This window comes from Pecten maximus, chromosome 3, assembly GCF_902652985.1.
Source record: "Pecten maximus chromosome 3, xPecMax1.1, whole genome shotgun sequence".
Classification (NCBI taxonomy): domain Eukaryota; kingdom Metazoa; phylum Mollusca; class Bivalvia; order Pectinida; family Pectinidae; genus Pecten; species Pecten maximus.
The window spans coordinates 10,729,737-10,748,599 of NC_047017.1; the positions used below are offsets into that span (position 1 = coordinate 10,729,737).

General features: G+C 35.7%; 2 protein-coding genes across 2 annotated transcripts; both read left to right on the forward strand.

Annotated features, from left to right (window-relative positions):
* Nucleotides 1–882: 882 nt before the first annotated feature.
* On the forward strand, nt 883–5,133 carry LOC117323175 (coiled-coil domain-containing protein 97-like). The gene is made up of 5 exons (XM_033878225.1): nt 883–971; nt 2,183–2,790; nt 3,650–3,695; nt 4,057–4,174; nt 4,835–5,133. The coding sequence occupies exons 2-5, from the start codon at nt 2,194–2,196 to the stop codon at nt 5,103–5,105; spliced, it is 1,032 nt and encodes a 343-aa protein (XP_033734116.1). The 5' UTR covers nt 883–971; nt 2,183–2,193; the 3' UTR covers nt 5,106–5,133.
* Nucleotides 5,134–9,955: 4,822 nt separating this feature from the next.
* Nucleotides 9,956–17,350, forward strand: LOC117323176. The gene is made up of 9 exons (XM_033878226.1): nt 9,956–10,138; nt 10,900–11,017; nt 11,417–11,517; nt 12,667–12,808; nt 14,129–14,223; nt 14,761–14,866; nt 15,425–15,509; nt 16,060–16,264; nt 16,885–17,350. Exons 1-9 carry the CDS (start codon nt 9,986–9,988, stop codon nt 17,011–17,013), a joined length of 1,134 nt encoding a protein of 377 aa, XP_033734117.1. The 5' UTR covers nt 9,956–9,985; the 3' UTR covers nt 17,014–17,350.
* Nucleotides 17,351–18,863: the final 1,513 nt, after the last annotated feature.

Sequence of the window (18,863 nt, forward strand, 5' to 3'; positions counted from 1 at the left end):
TTACATATTGTAACATTATCCTCTATGGATAAATCACTGCTTCCATACAGTAATAGCTGCAGATCTAGCGGTATGAAATTGTTCAGATTTCGGTACAATTCGATTCTCTGTTCAACATAATTATTACAGACGAAGAAGAAATGATATGTATCCTCAATAGGATGACCACATTGACAGTAACTATAATCAATCAGATGAGATTGGAAAAGGTCATTATTTAAAGTACTACAATTATTTCTTAATCTTGCATGCAATATATTAGATTTTCTATTTCCAACAGAGTAATAATAAGGTACTTTTGATATATTAGTGATAGACTTTTTAAAAACTAAGTATGAGTTACTTTGCCTAGTTTCTGCTGGTGGTTATAAGGTAACTAATGCGTTTCAGCACGGATAACAAAATTATATCAGTTTGAATCATTTTTGGTGATAATAAAACTGCATTTGAATCGGGAATAGAATTGTATTAATATGTCATTTGAAAAGATACATTCACTTATTCAGCTTGCATTCAATTTAACTGCATATCTGCATATTGCATTTACTGCTACATTGGCCAATCACATACTTCATCTTGACCAGTAACGCCACCTGTCGCGTCATATCCGGGGCCAAAAAATATTATACGGCTATGCCGAAAAAAGCAATTATGACCCTTTAGTAAACAGCTTTTCATTTTGTCCTTCGAGCTGAGGGCTGTACAGTGCATATTCTAGTATTATTTAGCAGTGTTGCTATTGACTGTACCTTGATATACCGTTCCATATGGGCATCGAATTTCAGTTCAAGTCAAATGAGTTTAATTTTTACAATGAAATTAAGTATCAGTTGTGGGCATGCATTGCCTCTGTCTAGAGATAGTGGATCTATTCCGGAAAAAGAACGAGAGTCGGCTTCAATTTTAACGAAGTCAGATCTACTTCCGGTTTACTGCTTGAACGTTTTGAAACGAAAGCTGAGTTGCTGAAGGTACGTAGAAATAACTTAATCCGATTCATTCATGTAAAGATGGCATTTGCAGTTAATCAACATTATCGGTATTGTCATTAATCTTATTTTGATGTTATAACTTTAAAATTTGATGACATTCCATCAGTAACGAGAAATACTCTTTTATGTGCTAATTCGACCGTCTCAAACGCACATAAATAATTTATCATCACAACACAAACACTTGTATGGGAGGAAGCCTCTGTAGTGAGCAAAGCACCATTTATTGTGGGAGATTTTTACAATTAAATCGACAGATGAGATGCGAAACTCTGGGATTTAGGCAAAACAATTGGTCCATGCACAGGGACACGTTACAATAATAATGTATGTATAAAATATATGGGGGGTCGATATAAACATATATATATATCGACCCCCCATATATTTTATACATACATTATTATTGTAACGTGTCCCTGTGGTCCATGGAATTAATCCGTCTCCTTCGAAGTCCCTCGATCTGTGTACACAATGCCTTCTAAGTAAAACATTTTTCACACCTGTCCAGTCTTAAGTCATCAGCGATTGTCGACAAATTACCTATAAGGTAAAAAGCGTAAAAGAAGAAAACCAAATAAAAAACATTTGTCTCGTCAAATTTTTCCGGGGGGGGGTATGCGTGCTTGCTATAGTGACTACAAGGCTCGAATGGCGAGCCGGCCACACGCACCTGAAAACACCTGTTAGGGCCACTAAAAGTACGTGCTCACGTGCAACACCATGCATACAATTATCAACCCGTCGCTCACGCATAAACCCGGCCCTCCCCTACACGTGTACGTGTACCCATGATAAATACATTAACATGACTTGAGTGTTGCACTTATACTGTAATCAGCTGGTAATTACTGTACATCACAGGTGCCTGACTCGTTTTATAAAATAATAACATATATGTTATTATTTTATAAAACGAGTCAGGCACCTGTGATTACATGTACTGTGATTGCCCGAGTTTCCTCTGGCCCTAACACCATGTCCTACACCAGACATGGTGTCGGGGCAAGAGGAAACTCTGGCTATTACTGTGATAGCCCGAGCTCGAGTCAGCTGGACAAAGCAATACGGTACAGATATGTGTCCACTGTCCCTGTGATTGTACACTATTTTTTTGTAACTAAAATTTTGTAAATTGTATGCAAAGACAAAGTTTGACATTATAAATATAAGTCCTCATTTCTTTGCAGGTCACATAGAAATGGAGGAGGATGGCATGGAAGACTCTGGAACCACCTCTTTAGGAGTAAAAGCAGGAATTACAGATCTGAAAGGAAAGAACAATCATATTCGAGAGGACTTGTTGACAAGATTGTCCCAGACGGAAGCTCATTTCAAACATCAGCAAAGAGGAGAAGCTGATCTAACCTGTGAAGACAAAAGAGATATTGCCAGCGGTATTCTGGAAAAAAGTTCATCAATATTCTTAGCTCGATTTGGATCTTATCTTGCAGCTAAGGATCTGGAATATTTCAGAGACAAGTCGGATGATTATGAAATACAATTCTATCTGAATCAGATCCGTAAAGAGAAGAGTAAAGTTTATTCTGCTAATAGGGTCAAGAATCGTCGTTATAAAGCAATGAAGCAATTGATACAGGAAGGAGAGTATTTCAGTGAAGATTCTATGAAACATCGTGATCCCTATTTATATGAGCAGCTGATTGGTCAGTACTTAACACAAGAAGAAATTGAAGGTCAAGTGGACAGATCAGATCTCCGATTCTCAACAATCCTTCTCAAACACATGGACCAACTTGAGGAGAATCAAGTGTTCAAATTACAGAAAGACACAGAGGTAAATCCTATTATGTTTTAGACTGACCAGTTCTGACAAAAGAAATACATACTTTGTATTTCTGACTCTAAAAATTAATATGGCCAAGTTACAAGTTAATTTATATGCAACCAAACCTGTATTTAAAAAACACTTAAGAAAGTAGAGAAAAGTGACCAAGATTTACTACAAATTATGTTACATTGAGAACCGACAGGTGGACTAATAAAGAGGGTTTGGCTTTATACAGGCTTCCTTAAAGGGATTTTTAAATGTATGTACAGTCCTATCTTGATCAATATTCAATTGAAATTTCAAATAAGATATAAATTTTCTTTATTCTATCAAAAAGATAAGGTATAGAAATGACTACATATGATATATAGACTGTATACATATAAACTTATTATTCATGTGAAATTATCAAAGTTGGTGTTTTCCAGAAATGTTAATATGGTCTTTTCAATAATCAAATTTAATATTCTCTAGATGATTAAATTTTAAAAGAACCTAGCATAAAAATCTTGAAATGGTCAGGTAAAGTTGTCATGTACTGTACATATACTAAATGAAAAAATGGGTTGTAGTCTTATACATGTGGCACAGCGGTATAAGATGCAGGTATTTCTGGCTAGGCGATGGGGTGCCGTAGTATGAGGCCTGGTCAGGGGGCGAGTCATGAAGTTGTCTCCCTTCATCAGTTGTGTTACTATGTTACATATCAAATAATTAGCACATTAATGTATCATATGCACTATGTGTTTATGATCTGAAGGTAAAGATTTGAATTTCCTGTCGTAGTTGTAAATTAATATATATACACATACATACATGTATATAAAAAGCTCTTTTTAATTAACTTTTATTTTCTTCACAAAAGGACTGTCAGTTTGAAGAAGAAGATGAGGATAGTGATGAAGAGGAAGGTAATTTCACCATAGAAAACCATAGAATTATGTTAGACCCTCAACTTAGAATTAGGTCACAAGTACATTAACTCCCATCACGATGATTATATCGAGAATACCTGACAATATGTTAATGCCACATACAATGGAGAATAGATGTGTTCGCCTGTCTATTGTCCCTTTATAGAGGAGCTTACACAATACTTAGTTTGCTTCTCAAGTCGCATAATATAATCTAATACTTATATTCATAATAAAATTGATCTATTGACCTTCAAAGCTTAAAATGAATTTGATATTAATCTACATTGTATTAGATCCTCTATATCAAATCTTTAATATTCCAATGCATTACACTGTACGTATTTCATTTTTTCAGAAATGGAGAAAGAAGAAGAGGAGATTTCAGTTGAGAGGAAATCCGAGATGAGAGAGGAAATGTTCAGAATTATGCAGGAGAGATTTCTGTCGGGCCAGGAACAACAGTTTGACTACAGGTAATAATTTACTGAAACTGTAGTCATGATTGCATTAAAACATGTTTATTTCCCAACAGATTCAAGAGATTAAGTCGTAAAAGTAAGAGTTGGTAATGGGAGTGTCTGTCATCAACAAATTTTTACTGAGGATTACCTTCATTCTGTTGACAATTTAGATCAAGTCATAAATGTCATCCACAAATTCTACTGAGGATTATCTCCCTTCTGTTGACAATTTAGATCAAGTCATAAATGTCATCCACAAATTCTACTGAGGATTATCTCCCTTCTCTTGACAATTTAGATCAAGTCGTAAATGTCATCCACAAATTCTACTGAGGATTATCTCCCTTCTGTTGACAATTTAGATAGAAGATGCTGCTGACAGTTTGAATTTGAAGAATATTATCTATGGCATGAACAAAACAGCCAAGAGTAGTTGAATTTTAAATTTTTAATCAGTAAATGTCTCAAAATGTGAAAAAATATTCCCAATTTCTGGAAAGATGAAAAAATTGTTTATATACAATTTACGTTTTTTTTATATGAGAATGTATGTCACGTTGGTGAGGGACAGGTATATATCTATAAACTGTTTCACTATTATATACATGTGTCATAATTCTAAGTTTAGGTAGGTCATATTGTACTTACATCCACATGTTTCTGTCTTTGTAGTCAAGTGGATGATAACACAGAATATGACGACCTTGACCTCCTTGATAAGGATGAAGAAGAAAAATATTTTGATTCTGAGGAACCAGAGGAATCGTCAGTTCCAAAAATTACAGATCTTGCCAACTCGATGCTAATAGACAGTAATGGTGTCAAGATAAACAGCAATGTAACTCCAGGTGGGGAGGTAAAGGAGACCAACACATGTGGTTCTGGGACGGAAACAATGAAAACAGACATTGGGGATAACTGTATGGAGGAAAATGTAACCTAGAATCAAATACAATATCATTTTATACTAACCTAGTGTAGTTGTTCATTTCTTTATCTTAATCTTGAACGTACAACGACATAATGGTAACCATGCAAAAAGGTTGTAAAACTTGATAACCACCACTCACCAACATCTGTTGAGACTATTTTGTTACTGTATCCTTCACCAGTCTAGCACAGGAATCTTCATATTGTTATTCGGAACAAATAAAGACTTGAATATCAAATTAGCCATGCTATCAAGAAATGGAAAATTCAACTGATGAAAAAAAAAAAAAAAAATGGGTGAAAACCTGTTAATCTTTCATGCAATTCTTGCAATTTGAAACTTCATTTATATATGTATACATGTATATTAATTATTGCTCTTTGATGCAAGCGGAATAGCACAAAAAGCAATTCTAAGGAAGGTCCTTCCGACTTCCAGGTACATGTACATAAATAAAAAACTACTCCCAACATCACTACATGTGTGAACATAAATTCAGGACCAGCTCGGTACATTGAAACAGAATTAGCCAGCTGTAGTACAACAGATAAGAGATAAATACTGCATTTTGTGGTAAAAGCATGAAACTTGGTGTGAACAAAGTTAATAACCTAACAAAACATTTAAGATATGAACCCATCGCGAAAAAAACTACTTCCGGTAAAATCCAAGATGGCTGCCGCAGTATCACAAAAAAAGAGAAGATTTTAGCCAAAAACAATGGTTGGATATGTTGTATAGGTAATAAAATAATTTTTATCAACAATCTATTAAGTGTGCAAACGAATCAACTTGTACTTCATTATGTTTTGTTTTTTCTTTCCAAACCAGAACTTCCGGTTTCTTTTAAAATTGTCGCCATTTTCTCTTTTATTGGAACAAAAATATAATCAATTTAAAAAGAAGGACATTGTTTGTACTAATAACGTGGAATTTATTTGGATGAAGCAATATTAAATCTTATAAACAAGCCACATTTTGTGAGATAAATGCATTTCTATTTCCGGGTTTCAGGGCGAACACAGAATTTGCAGATTACAAAAACTTTAACATTTTACCAACATACTACTATTTCATGATTTGTACCATGCATCAATAGTTGCCTACCAAAATGTTCACTGTTGTTTTTGTGGCAAGACGATGCACATGACTCCCCCTCCCACCCCATTTTTCCATTTGGATTTCCGGTTCCAATAAGCTAATATCGAAAATTGTCATTCAACTTCCTGTTGTTTTTTTATTTTATCTTTTTAGCTAAAAAGTTTAAACCAAGGGTAAGAGTCAACTTCGACGTTGTCAGTTTGGCTTCAAAATATATCTACGTTCATCCTGTTCTGCTTAATTTCCGTTCCATTTTACAATCTCTTTCAACATACGTTATGTTGACCATTACAGGTGCAAAGAGCTGTGCTTGGAAGTGAGGATTTTACACATTTACATGCTCGTCTGCAACCTTCCTTGCAGCGAATTTTCTGCATAAATGGTCAAGAACAAAGAACCAAGGGATTGACGTTGTCAACACACAAAAAGCAAGATGGTAATTTTAAGTTGAAACGTTAATAGCCAGTACCTGAATCGTGGTCTTTCGTTTGCCTTTCTTTGACACCATTCATCTAAACAGATTGGTTGTTCATCGAAAGATTCTGCATAGTTGACATAGACTGAGGTCATCAGCAATTACAGTTACCTGGTGTGCTCTTCTCATCCTCGTTACATTGGAAGTTTAATAAAAGAATATGATGTACCAGAAGAGGGGATATACGCATGTGCTAATGCGAATGTCCATCCCGATCCTTCCAACCAGCCACCTACTAATTTGAACAGGCCCAACTCAATATGTAGGCCGCCAAACTTTACAACGAACTGGTTTTCGCCATATGAATCGGGCCAAATCCACTGTATCTGTTTAGCAAGCGCATAGAGCGGTTGCCCAAGTGCGATAACCGGACTTTGTCCTGGATTTAAGGACTGCACACATTTCAGGATAATCGTCATTGAGTGTTTAATCATGGCCACAGACTTCGATTCTTCCACAAATAACGGCAGAAGCACTGACACATCAGGTTTACTATTGGATGAAGTTTCAAGCTCCCCATGACACAGCAGGCGATCTCCCAAATCTTCAGTTACTTCTGGTACTTTCTGAAGCCACCTGTATTCGTCTTGCAATGAAGTAGAAACGTCGGCGATATCCATCATGATGTCGTCTATTGGAAGTACAGCCGGAAATTTGTTTCTAAGATTAGCAGGTGGAACATTTGAATAGGACTAAAGACTTGACGTGATGCGAACAGATATGCCAGGATCGGGAACAGAAATACTGTCGTGCCCTGGTCTGGCCTCAGATATGAAAAGAATCCTTTGGTTGTGGTTGCACTCGGGTTATGATCAATGTTACCAACCACGGTAAAAACGTCAGTTTTCAAACTAGGAGGGCAAACCAAGTCATCCTCCTGATATTTCTGGCATAGGGAGTTTGTTATTTTTGTTGACATAGATAGTACTCTGTCGTATGAAATGCATATTCCAAGATGAAACAATATGGCAATAAGTGTACGACTACGATGGCAATGCATACAAATACCAACATATACAGGAAGAGGTGTTTCACGTAATATCGCATGACGACGACCTTTGTTACCACCAGCTTTGAAGATTTACCTCCACACTTGGACCATGCAGAAGCCCCGTTTTCAAATGTTAGTATTGACCTGGGAACAGACTCCTCGTGACACTTTGGCCTGAAATCAACAAATGGTGACAACGTTTTTAAAAATGTCTTTTCGTAACAGCTTTGCTGTAGCAAGTATGGTCATACAATTGGCATCATAATCCTTGCTGCAAACCGTGTTCAGGGCACTGCCGATATCATCGTAATCTGTTCATGAGTCTGGTAGTATGAAAATCATGTTTCGTCTTTTAACTAATGTTCTTGATTCTCTTCGCATTGTTCTTTGATATATCAGGCATTTTAAACTCAGGAGCCATACTTTCTTCATTTCTGGAATTTTCAAGAAAGCTTATGATCTCGGCAAGTACGTTTCCGTGAATGATATGTTATTTCCTTTGATCAAAGTCGTCTTTATCGCAAAGTCTTGAAGCTCGATTATAAAGCGAAACTAAACACATTTTGTGGTACTTAACTTCAGGTTCTTGAGCTACAAGATCACCAGAACTTAATTTTGCCAAAAGGGCCTTATGCTGGAGTTTCAAGACGCATTCTCGGATTTTCGTGTTTATACTGAACGTTAACACTTCATGCAAAGATCCTGGAGCGGATGGAAGGTCACAGAAAAAAGATATCATCCTACATTGTGGTTCTACAGGATAAGCTTTGTCTTGTGTGGTTTCAACATCCTCCGAGAAATTCTAGTTACTTGCCAGCATCACATTGGATATTGCCACAGGGAATTTTTGGGCTACGGAAGATGAGAATTAGCCTGTTGTATTTAATTACTAGAACGTCATATTGGAGTCGGAGTCTCCCAATATCATTCGCACATTTGCATCTGATCTGATCTGATTCTGGTATACGTAAGCTCGGGCTCGGCTCGGGACACACTTTTCATCCCACCTGTTTGCTGTACAGCGACGCCTGTTGTCATAATAAAGAACTTAACATTGTATCTTTCGTTCGGCTTTGTGCTATGTCTCATTCATGTTGTCTTGACAACAACAATTTCTTGACTGCCGTTGAAACGGAAACAGTAATCAAATAGTTAACATTGTGTTAAATGCTAATTATACAGAAAAAGAACAACAATCAAACGGCTTTTGGAAGTTAGAATATTCAGAATGCAACAAAGAAAGAAACGTGATATCGTAATCAAGTATGGACTAAGGCAAACGGAAATACATATTAGATACATACAATGAAGCAGAATCGCTAACAACAAACATTACGTTAGAATATCTATAAATTAGAATGAAGTATAAGCATTAGGAATAAGGAATAGCAAGTAAGTATAAGAAATTAGAAATTGGATTGAAATATAAGCATTAGGAATGAAGAATAGCAAATAAGAATAAGAAAATTAGCATTTGGAACTTTGAACCTGTCGGCGTTCCATATAATATTGCTGTGGAACTTGTGTTATTTCTTAAACCAATTCATTTTGATAATTTGTAAATTTTGAATTTTCTTCAAGACTTGAAATTCTCACTACTTCATATTTCAAACATGGAGTAATCAATCGATAAATTGAAAATTGTTAATAAGATCACAGAGTCCCGACTGTATTATAACTGATGAGATCGTGCCGAAAAAAAGAAGACAGCTTTTATTTTTTCCATCCAAGATTGATCAACTTACTTCCAATTTCATTTAGGACATTACAGAAACATGTGTACAATCACATCAGAACAGTTCCAAACATGTCAAATTATTTGCAATTAATTCCTAAATCAATTTCAGTCAATCTCTCAACTTTAAACTAAAAAGGGTACTGATTTTGCATTACACAATACTGTTCGTTTACAGTACTTCCAGTACTTTGATTATTAAATGCTTTCTTTTCCAACTAATCTTTATCGTCTACTTCTTTTTGTGTGTGGACACAGATTTAAGTCCAGCTATAATAAAATATAAGGTACATATATATGTACACCGGAACAAAATCTGGTACATGTAGTTACACTATCGTGTCTTTATTTACTTATATCAGGGCCATGTCGTTATGATATTTACTATATTGATGTCATGTCACTATTCTGATTAGATTATCTGTACAGCGAGATATATACCCCTAGATTGTCGGTTCTTACAAAATCGCTTCACAATCTGTGGACTTCCTCCTCCTATCATCTAATAGATGAACGGTAAACAAACTTTACCGGTTTTATCTTTGTACTAGATAGATACATAGTATTGTTCTACCTAACGTAAAAATAAGATGGCGGATACTTTACAACAACCGATCATAGCCAAGGGCTTTACCGGTTCGGCGTACCCGGATGTGTTTAATTTGAATGCCATGCCAGCCCCACCACTGGAACTGAAACCCGGACAGCTTCAAGACCACAAGATACGGCAGTTCTTTGAAGACGTAAGAACATAAAACGAAAAACAAATATAGATTATCACATGAATAATAAACAACGGGAAGAGCCTGCTGTTTGTAAGTTAGAACTTGTACCACGTACCCCTCCCCTTTTCAGGGAGTAATGGGGTAGGGGGATGTTGACAAATTACACGGAACATTTTTGGGAATACTAACTGGGTCAAAATTATCCCCCCTGGAAATGAGGATACAAGTGAGCTTAATTGATCAACATGGCCATAATGCAGGTCACTGGGATTAGATCACATTCGGGCAAACGCAAGATTGGGGCACAAGTCCATGTGTTCCGGAAGTGTTAGCGCTTTCTCGATGGCAATCTAACAACGCATAACCTTCCATCAGATTGAATCTTGAACTATGATTTGAAAGACGAGAAAGTGTCGCTTCGAAAAGTGCTAGATTGTCCACCATGGGTTTCTGCTTCACTGACGACACCGGCCGACCATGTACATTTCTATGTAAATTGAGGTCAATTTCTGACAGGTCATGTTCTCAACATGATGACTGGGGAAGTGATGGGACCACAGAACATGTTAACACTTAACACGTCAATTTTTATTTCATCTAAGGTGATAAAATATTCTCTAAGTTTGTGATCAGCCTAATATGTCCACCATTTTTATCAGTTCTATTAGAAAGAGGTGAGTAGATATGACTCATTATTCTTTGAAAACACTTAGAACATTATTTTTATCTCATCGGAACGTCTTTCCTTCATAAACATGTTCCTCGTGTTCGATCCACAGGGATACGTTATTGTGGAGAATTTCTTTACACGTGAAGAGCTGAACACGTGCAGAAACGCCGTAAATGAACAAGTGGAAAATCTGGCACAGAAACTCTACGGAGCTGGCAAAATCAAAAGTAAGGAAATCTGCCACAGAAATTCTTCAGAACTACCAAAATCAAAAATAAGATTTCAATCTAGCTCGGAAACTCTACCGAGCTTGTAAAATCAAAAGTAAGATTTCAACCTAGCGTGGAAACACGAACGAGCTGGCAAAATCAAAAGTAATATTTCAATCTGGTACAGAAACTAAACCTAGCTTGCAAAATCAAAAGTTTCACTCTGGCACAGAACTCTACAAGACAATTAAAAGAGCGCTTCCAATCTGACACAGAAACTTTTCAGAGCTGGCAAAATCACATGTAAGATTTGTGTTTTATTTGAGAATTATTCTATATAGAAATGCATACCCAATGAATTAGCCTGATGATGTTTAACTACAAAATCCCGTAGCATTGTTCATTTTCTTTACACAGATTTGTATAGCGACTTTGGATTCTCTGACCGTTTGATAAAGTTAGAGGAAGAATTTCCTGGGACTAATATCATCCTACACAAGGGAGACGGATTACCAGAGGTTCGATAGTAGACAACATTATCTTCTATTTATGGATTGAGCTACCATGAAAGTCCCCTTATTACTGAAAAGTTATGAGGGCTTGATTGATAAGTTTTGAGCCTCATACTGTAGGATTTGAATTTTGCCGGATATATTTTATTATTTTTCAACATAATCCCCTTCAGTATCTATACACTTTTGCCAGCGGTATTTAACGGCCGCAATGCCATTTGTTCAGAAAGCTATCCACTGCATGTATGACGTCATCATCGGACTGAATGAGAGTACCTGAAATAGCCGTTTTCAGTTTTGGAAATAGATGAAAGTCAGATGGAGTGAGATAACTTCTAACCTTAACCGATTTTTTTCCATTTTTTAAAAGCCGCTTGTCTTGTTTACTTTAGAGTGCTATACCTCGTCGATATAAGCTAACGAAATGAGACCAGTCCTTGGGTACACGGCCCTATATAGTCAGAGAATAGTAGGACTTAAAAAGAATATCCTTGAGTACCTCCTTCAATACGAGGCTTCAACTTATCAATCAGCCCTCGTATCAGCTAGGAAGCCATTACAACTCAGTCGGTAAGCATCGGGACAGCGCCAATGGTCTAATTAACAGCCAGGGTCAATTAAGGGCGTTTGGTGGTTTGGGGTTTTAGGAGGTGGACCGTCCAATGCTGTTTTGGTTGTGTCTTTGGGTGAGACATATTGTCCTTTTGATTAATCATAATTTCCTTTGTTTCATGACGACTCTTTTTTAAGTAATGACGATGCATTTAAACTAATACAAAATTGTATATTTTATTTCTATCGGTATTTTAACCTTATTTGTGTCAAATATCATAAAACCTGTCAACAACGACAATTCAAATGAGTTGAGAAAATAAAAGGCATTTATAGACTGTTATTTGTGAAATCATAGAGGTGGCTTTCAAAGCTGATTTGACAGTAGTTATAGGGAAATTCAAACAAATGTATTTGCTTGTCAAATATAAACACAAAACTAACCAACATTATAAGATCTGATGATGAGAGTATGATAGTAATATAGGAAAATTATGTGTAGTTTTATACAATACATATTTTTCTTGATGAAGAGATAGAGAACCTTGGAACAGATTCAATTACCCACTCTATCGTTGCTACTTCATTCCTGCTTTGTTAAAGGCGTTTAGAAATCTGTGGACAAACGAACGTCTGTTGAATGTGGTGGAGCAGCTAATTGGACCGGATATAGCAGGACATCCGGTCTGGAACTTGCGCACGAAAACTCCACAGAACGAGGCTACAACCGTACCCTGGCATCAAGGTAAACTAATTTATGTCAGATTGTTTGTTATTAACATACTGCCATAGGAAAAGCTCATATATAATCTTGTGTCACAAAGAAACCTTCCGTAACATTTGTTTCACTTTCTTTGTTTCAATTTTCTCTTCAGATTTTGTAGCCTTTGATTTCCACATTTCGTTTTGTAACGATGCTGAGTTCAGATGTCGTCCTTGTGTATTAATGATGTGATTTTAATTTCAGTTGATTACGTATTTAATCATGTACATCTGCTATATAGATACATTGTATACTGTTTTATGCGTTAAAACAAAACATAGCGATATAATAACCTAACCATAATTCCAACTCAAAATCGATTAAAAGAGGACAAACTATATTAAGTACAAGGTGAGTAAGACCAGGTGTTCCGGAAGAGTAAGCGTCTGCTTCATCGAAGCGTAAACTTCGGGTGAAGTCACAACATTAAATGAAATTAAGTGATGACAACAGAATCACTAGCCATATCACCAAACATCAAACACGTCTGGCTTCATATCTCCAAACATCAAACGTATCCGGCTTCATATCACCAAACATCAAACGTGTCCGGCTTCATATCACCAAACATCAAACGTATCCGGCTTCATATCACCAAACATCAAACGTATCCGGCTTCATATCACCAAACATCAAACATGACAGGCTTCATATCTCACGAGGAAATAGAATCATTCTAATTGAAATCATGATGTGATCAACTTGTTCCTGATTTCTCCGTCAGTTGTTGACATCTGTTACGTGATAATGGGAAGAAGTCCTTGAATATCGAATCAACTGGGACATGTGAACACAGGGTAGGGGATGCAGGAATGTTGATATCTAGAAATGAAAAAATGATAATTCGAAAATCAAAATCATCACACTTATCATACAGTTTAGTTGTAAGCTTCCCTTTTGGCTGCGTCGTAAAAGTAAACAATATGTTTATCTTCCCCCAATATCCTGTTGTATATTTAAGCATTGAACGGCTTTCAGTTGGCATTCATATTGACTATGAATGCCAACTGAAAGCCGTTCAATGCTTATATTTACCATCTGCGATTTTTTATTTGTCGTGCGATTTTTTTTGGAAATTTTCAAATTCAAATTTCAGTTGGCAGTTCATAAGCTGGTGAACTCGCAACTGAATTGGTAGGGTTATATAGTGGCAGTGCCATACAATGGTAAATATATGGTAGTTAATACCCATTATTCCATTCAAACGTTTCCTGTCTACGCTCGATTACTTAATACTTTATTTCAGTTATACACTCTTCTCTTTGATTTATCGTTCTCAGAAATCACCTGTTGGTTTTACAGATTGTGCCTACCTTGATACAGATTCCTACAAGGTCCTACAGCCTACAGCTTGGATTCCTCTTGTGGATGCTGATGAACGAAATGGATGTATGCAAGTAAGTAAAGCATTTAAGAGTGACTGTGGTATTTGTATGTCGTTTTGGTTACTATTATTTGTATTTTATATCAATTGACTTTTTGTATTACAAGTATATGTATTTCGTGTAATCTAAGAATGACTTTATTTTTCTTGACAGAAATTATAATTAAGCATTGCTCGCGAATTAAAGTTCTTCAATCCCTTTGTCAATATGTTGTCAATAAAATGAGTTTAATATCAACTATTCCAACATTTATGTACGCATGACATTAGATATTGTTCTCGTGAATACAGGTAGGAACGACAACTCACGAAATTGAATTTCAAGGTCATCATTTGATAGAGAGCAATCCTTAACAAACAAAAAATGTAACAAGCAAGTTACAACTTGTATACATTAAATGGTAAGATATGCAACTAAATAACGATCCATAAGTTTTAAGGATGGAGTGACTTGTTTGCAGACAAATAAGACAATCTATAGGGGATGTACTATCACTACAAGCTATTAATATAATACTAAGACTAAGAGGGATATTTCATATTTTTAAAGGTTATCCATAAGGGTCACAAAACAGGACTTGTGGGTAATCATCAGTGTTGTTATGGTGGAACGTGGTATGTCATGCTCGATGAAAATGAAATGGAGAGAACTTTAGGTAGGATGTGTATATTATATCTTTTTTGGTAATGCATGTAATGATATGGTTGGTTTGATTTAGATTTGAAATAGAGTCTGTGTATTGCAAATGTAATGTGCGTTTTGAAATGAATATATTATATCATATCATATCATATTAATATATATATATATATATAAGCACACAATTATACATGCATATACATGTATATTATAGATATCAGTGTCCGATGTTGTTGCTAATCATTTGATATTAGTATTGAACTAAGTATATAACAATATTATAATTTAACTAAAACTAAAACTCTTGTCTAGGTAAAACACTCCATAAATCCTTATTACTTACCTAGTGTTGTGTATATCACCATATCTATTTTATATAGGGACCTCTCTGTTCATATGATACGATTGAATAGACGAATTGAAAAATATCTTAGATTTTTTTTTATTATGACTCCATATTTTCCCAGTGACCAATATCAAAAGGAAACTAGTTTGTTCCATATTCTTATAATTTACGAAGATAGACTTCTCTTTGTTTACACTAATTTCATTTCTTTTCTCGTGCATTGTGCAGACGCAGACATTCCCGGCGACATCCGGACATGCCCTGTTCCTTACGGTGGTATGCTGCTCTTGAACAACGTAATTCCTCATAGAAGGTGAGGCTTCTGTGGAGGATCTCGGAAGTGTCCTCCTCATATAACGGTTATTTGTCGAGCTATATATCATTTCGATTTTCTCTCTTTTATTTGAATGAAAATAGTAGTGTGACACAATATATATAGTGTAAGGTATGAATTGCCCTGCTTTGGTCTTTATAGTAGTTTTAAGTCTTTGCAGGGACATATTTACCAGTTTATAAGGAAAACTTAATGTTGACTAAGTATAACAGCTAGGCCATTACAAACACTTTACATTACACACACCTGTCACTAGCTTATGTAGATTCCAATTTAATCTTAAGTGACTTTTACCGACTGAGAAATACGCTGGATTCGGTTATCCGTAAAATCGTACTTCTTTTAAGTTAACCAATATCGTGACATTGCATGTATTTGAGATGTTGCATAGGATAGGGGTTGTATGAGTCAGATATCAAATGCTGTCAGATGATTTTGTTTTAAATTTCTGACTTGAACGGGAGCGCATTTTTTTTTTAGTTTAAAATTACAAGATAACTCTTAATAAGTAACGGTAATTATTTTATAGTTTACCAAACATGACAAAGGAAATTCGCTGGAGTTTAGATCTACGTTTCCAGAACCCTGCACTCCCCTTTGGTTTTTACGGAATGAAAAAGGGAGTTATCATGCGGAAATCAAACGAGCCTGATTACAAGATTCCGTGGCAGGAATTCCTTAACATCAACAGACGAGCAAAGCAGCGTCAGGCTGTCAAAGATTTAGTGGAAAATGTAAGCAAACAATTATTTTCTTTTTGGATGTTTTTGTCTCCCTCGAGTGATGTTCTGATTAACCTCAGAATGAACTTTATCCCCTTAAAACATAATTTGTCTGTTGGTTTCAATATGTGTACTTGAATTTGTTTTAACATTGTACTGTCACAGTAAAATGGATTGAAAATGTTTGAAAGGTATTCTTATATACGAATGCATGGTGTTACACATTGTTCTGAAAAAAAAAAAAAAAAAAAATCATGCGATATGGTTTGCCTCGAAAAAATATTACTCATGCATGTGATCTGTGCCATTTTAGTCTATAGATCATGTTTTGATATTCATAACTTGATATTCAGTACTTAAGTCTATAAAATACATTTTAATAATATAAAGTTATCGATGTATGACGGGTATTATTTCAATATTACTATTATATGCTGATTTCCCGTTCCGCGTCGACTATCAGTATGATGTAAAGTATGGAAAGATGAAAGTAACAAGTAATTTAAGATTGAAATGATATAAAAATGTCTTACTAGATACATACACGATTGAAAAGCATTTTTGAATATGAATAGGTAATTTAAACAGTTTATATAATTAGAAAGTAAACCAAATTCTTCCACTTCTTCCAGGAATCCGACCAGGAGTTTAGCACCACGCTGGAGGGTCCATGGATGAGGAAGTGGGAAATTGTGCATACAAACCAGCATACCAAACGCGCGGAAACGGAAGATGCTCGCTGGGAAGAATGCAAAGCTTGAACTTCTTTTTATATGTACATAAAACTAGCTTCAGAATACACCGAGACGAGGAAAAGTCGCAGGGAAGATTGAATGACAGTCTAAATGTTAAAGTGAATATATTGATCAAAAGCGGTTTCGCCCACTTTGCCAATACTTGGGTTATTTGTAATACATACAAAACACAAGTAAAACATTAACCACAAAATAACTTATCCTTCACATTTCAACCTTTTGAAATGACATAATGACATTATGGTGGCAACGTCGAGTTTGACTCGAAGAACTTGATATCGTACAAGGAGAACATACACCAACAGCGATCCCATAATATTAAATAAAAATCAAATGTAAATACTGTTGGAAGTGGAAATCATCACGTTTCATGTACAGCAATCTAATTAAAATCTAGATGGTCATTATCACTACGTTACTTGAACATCTAACAACATCCCATAACGGGTCACGTTCCGATGACCTCTGTTAGATGTGTGTAATTCACTTTTAGGGCGAATTGGCATTTTGTCGATGTCATCGAAGCAAAACATTTCGTCACAGCATGCATCTGAAGCAAACCATTTCGGCACAGTATATAGCAATTTATAGCTTTATGGGACGAAATGACTTGAAACAAATTGACAGATTATACAAGCTATGCACTCTAGTCATGCTAGTTCGGACATATAAAATCCACTTCCAAGATTCTGGAAGTAGTTATTTGATTGGCTAATCCAAAAGGTCACCCTGACGTGACCCCTGATGGGATGTTGTTAGATGTTCATGTAACGTAGTGAGAATGACCATCTAGATTTTAATTAGATTGCATGTAGAGCTACTTTGTAAGCTTTACGAAATTTGTTACGTTGTAAGTACAAATCGAGGTAAGCGGCTGACGTTGAAGAGTTATTTAGGTGCTACAGGGTAAATTAGATCGACACAGATATAATATGCCCTAAAAAATCCATGGCGAAATTTACGGGCTTTGTAAGGTCTCTGTATCTGTTCTGATAATCTTACCAATATCGTATCAGCTGACAGGAAAATGAATTTAATACATAACTTATAGGTATTGAGAAGTAATCTTTATTAATTAGGTGCTGATCCGATTTGGTCGTACATTCCTAAGTTAGAAACCCTTACAGTGAAATATAACTGTGTTGACAATGGTGACTAATTTAACATTCTAAAGTTCGAAAGTTCGGCATATTTAGTGTGCATCATGCACATAGTGCCATCGCAAGCATGATGTGAAATGCCGTGTAAAAATGAATGTAATTCACATGGTAGATTAGATAGTCAAGGATTGCAGTAACTTCATAACTTGGTGACTTTTCTACAGATGATGGTATCTCGTGTCCAGTTCGCCAGACCCCAATTGGGCCATTTCAATATGTCCCGAACTCAATAAAGTGGAAACTTCGATGTTTCCAGTGTGATGTATTATGTTCCGGTATAGCCCTGCTGACATTGAATATTTAAAAGGAATACATTCTTATTTCGAAGCTGCTTGGAACAAGATCGCTTTTATTTTTTAGTTTAGTTTAGTTTTATTACTTTTGGTGGTTGCTAATTTCTTACTTACATTTTTAAATGTTGTACACTGTGACTCGTTTTTCAAGCGCTGGTGGTTTTTAGACAAGTAGTTCTCTGCAACAATGCAACCCAATCGAAGATATTCAAGGTTAGAGGTATCTCAAGGTTTGTACTAAATACACACCAATTGATGGATCTCAAGGTCTGTACTAAATACACACCTATTGATGGATCTCAAGGTCTGTACTAAATACACACCTATAGAGGTATCTTGAGGATCGAAATAAAGACACACCCAAAGAGGTAGATATCGAGGATTGTACTAAAGACAAACCCAT

Bases quoted from the DNA above. Each gene is read 5' to 3' on its own strand.
- LOC117323176 (XM_033878226.1), top strand. From the start codon at position 9,986: ATGGCGGATACTTTACAACAACCGATCATAGCCAAGGGCTTTACCGGT. The intron at 11,018-11,416 runs GTAAGGAAATCT...TTCTTTACACAG, and splicing joins CGGAGCTGGCAAAATCAAAA to ATTTGTATAGCGACTTTGGA. The intron at 16,265-16,884 runs GTAAGCAAACAA...CACTTCTTCCAG, and splicing joins TCAAAGATTTAGTGGAAAAT to GAATCCGACCAGGAGTTTAG.
- LOC117323175 (XM_033878225.1), top strand. From the start codon at position 2,194: ATGGAGGAGGATGGCATGGAAGACTCTGGAACCACCTCTTTAGGAGTA. The intron at 2,791-3,649 runs GTAAATCCTATT...TCTTCACAAAAG, and splicing joins AATTACAGAAAGACACAGAG to GACTGTCAGTTTGAAGAAGA. The intron at 4,175-4,834 runs GTAATAATTTAC...CTGTCTTTGTAG, and splicing joins GAACAACAGTTTGACTACAG to TCAAGTGGATGATAACACAG.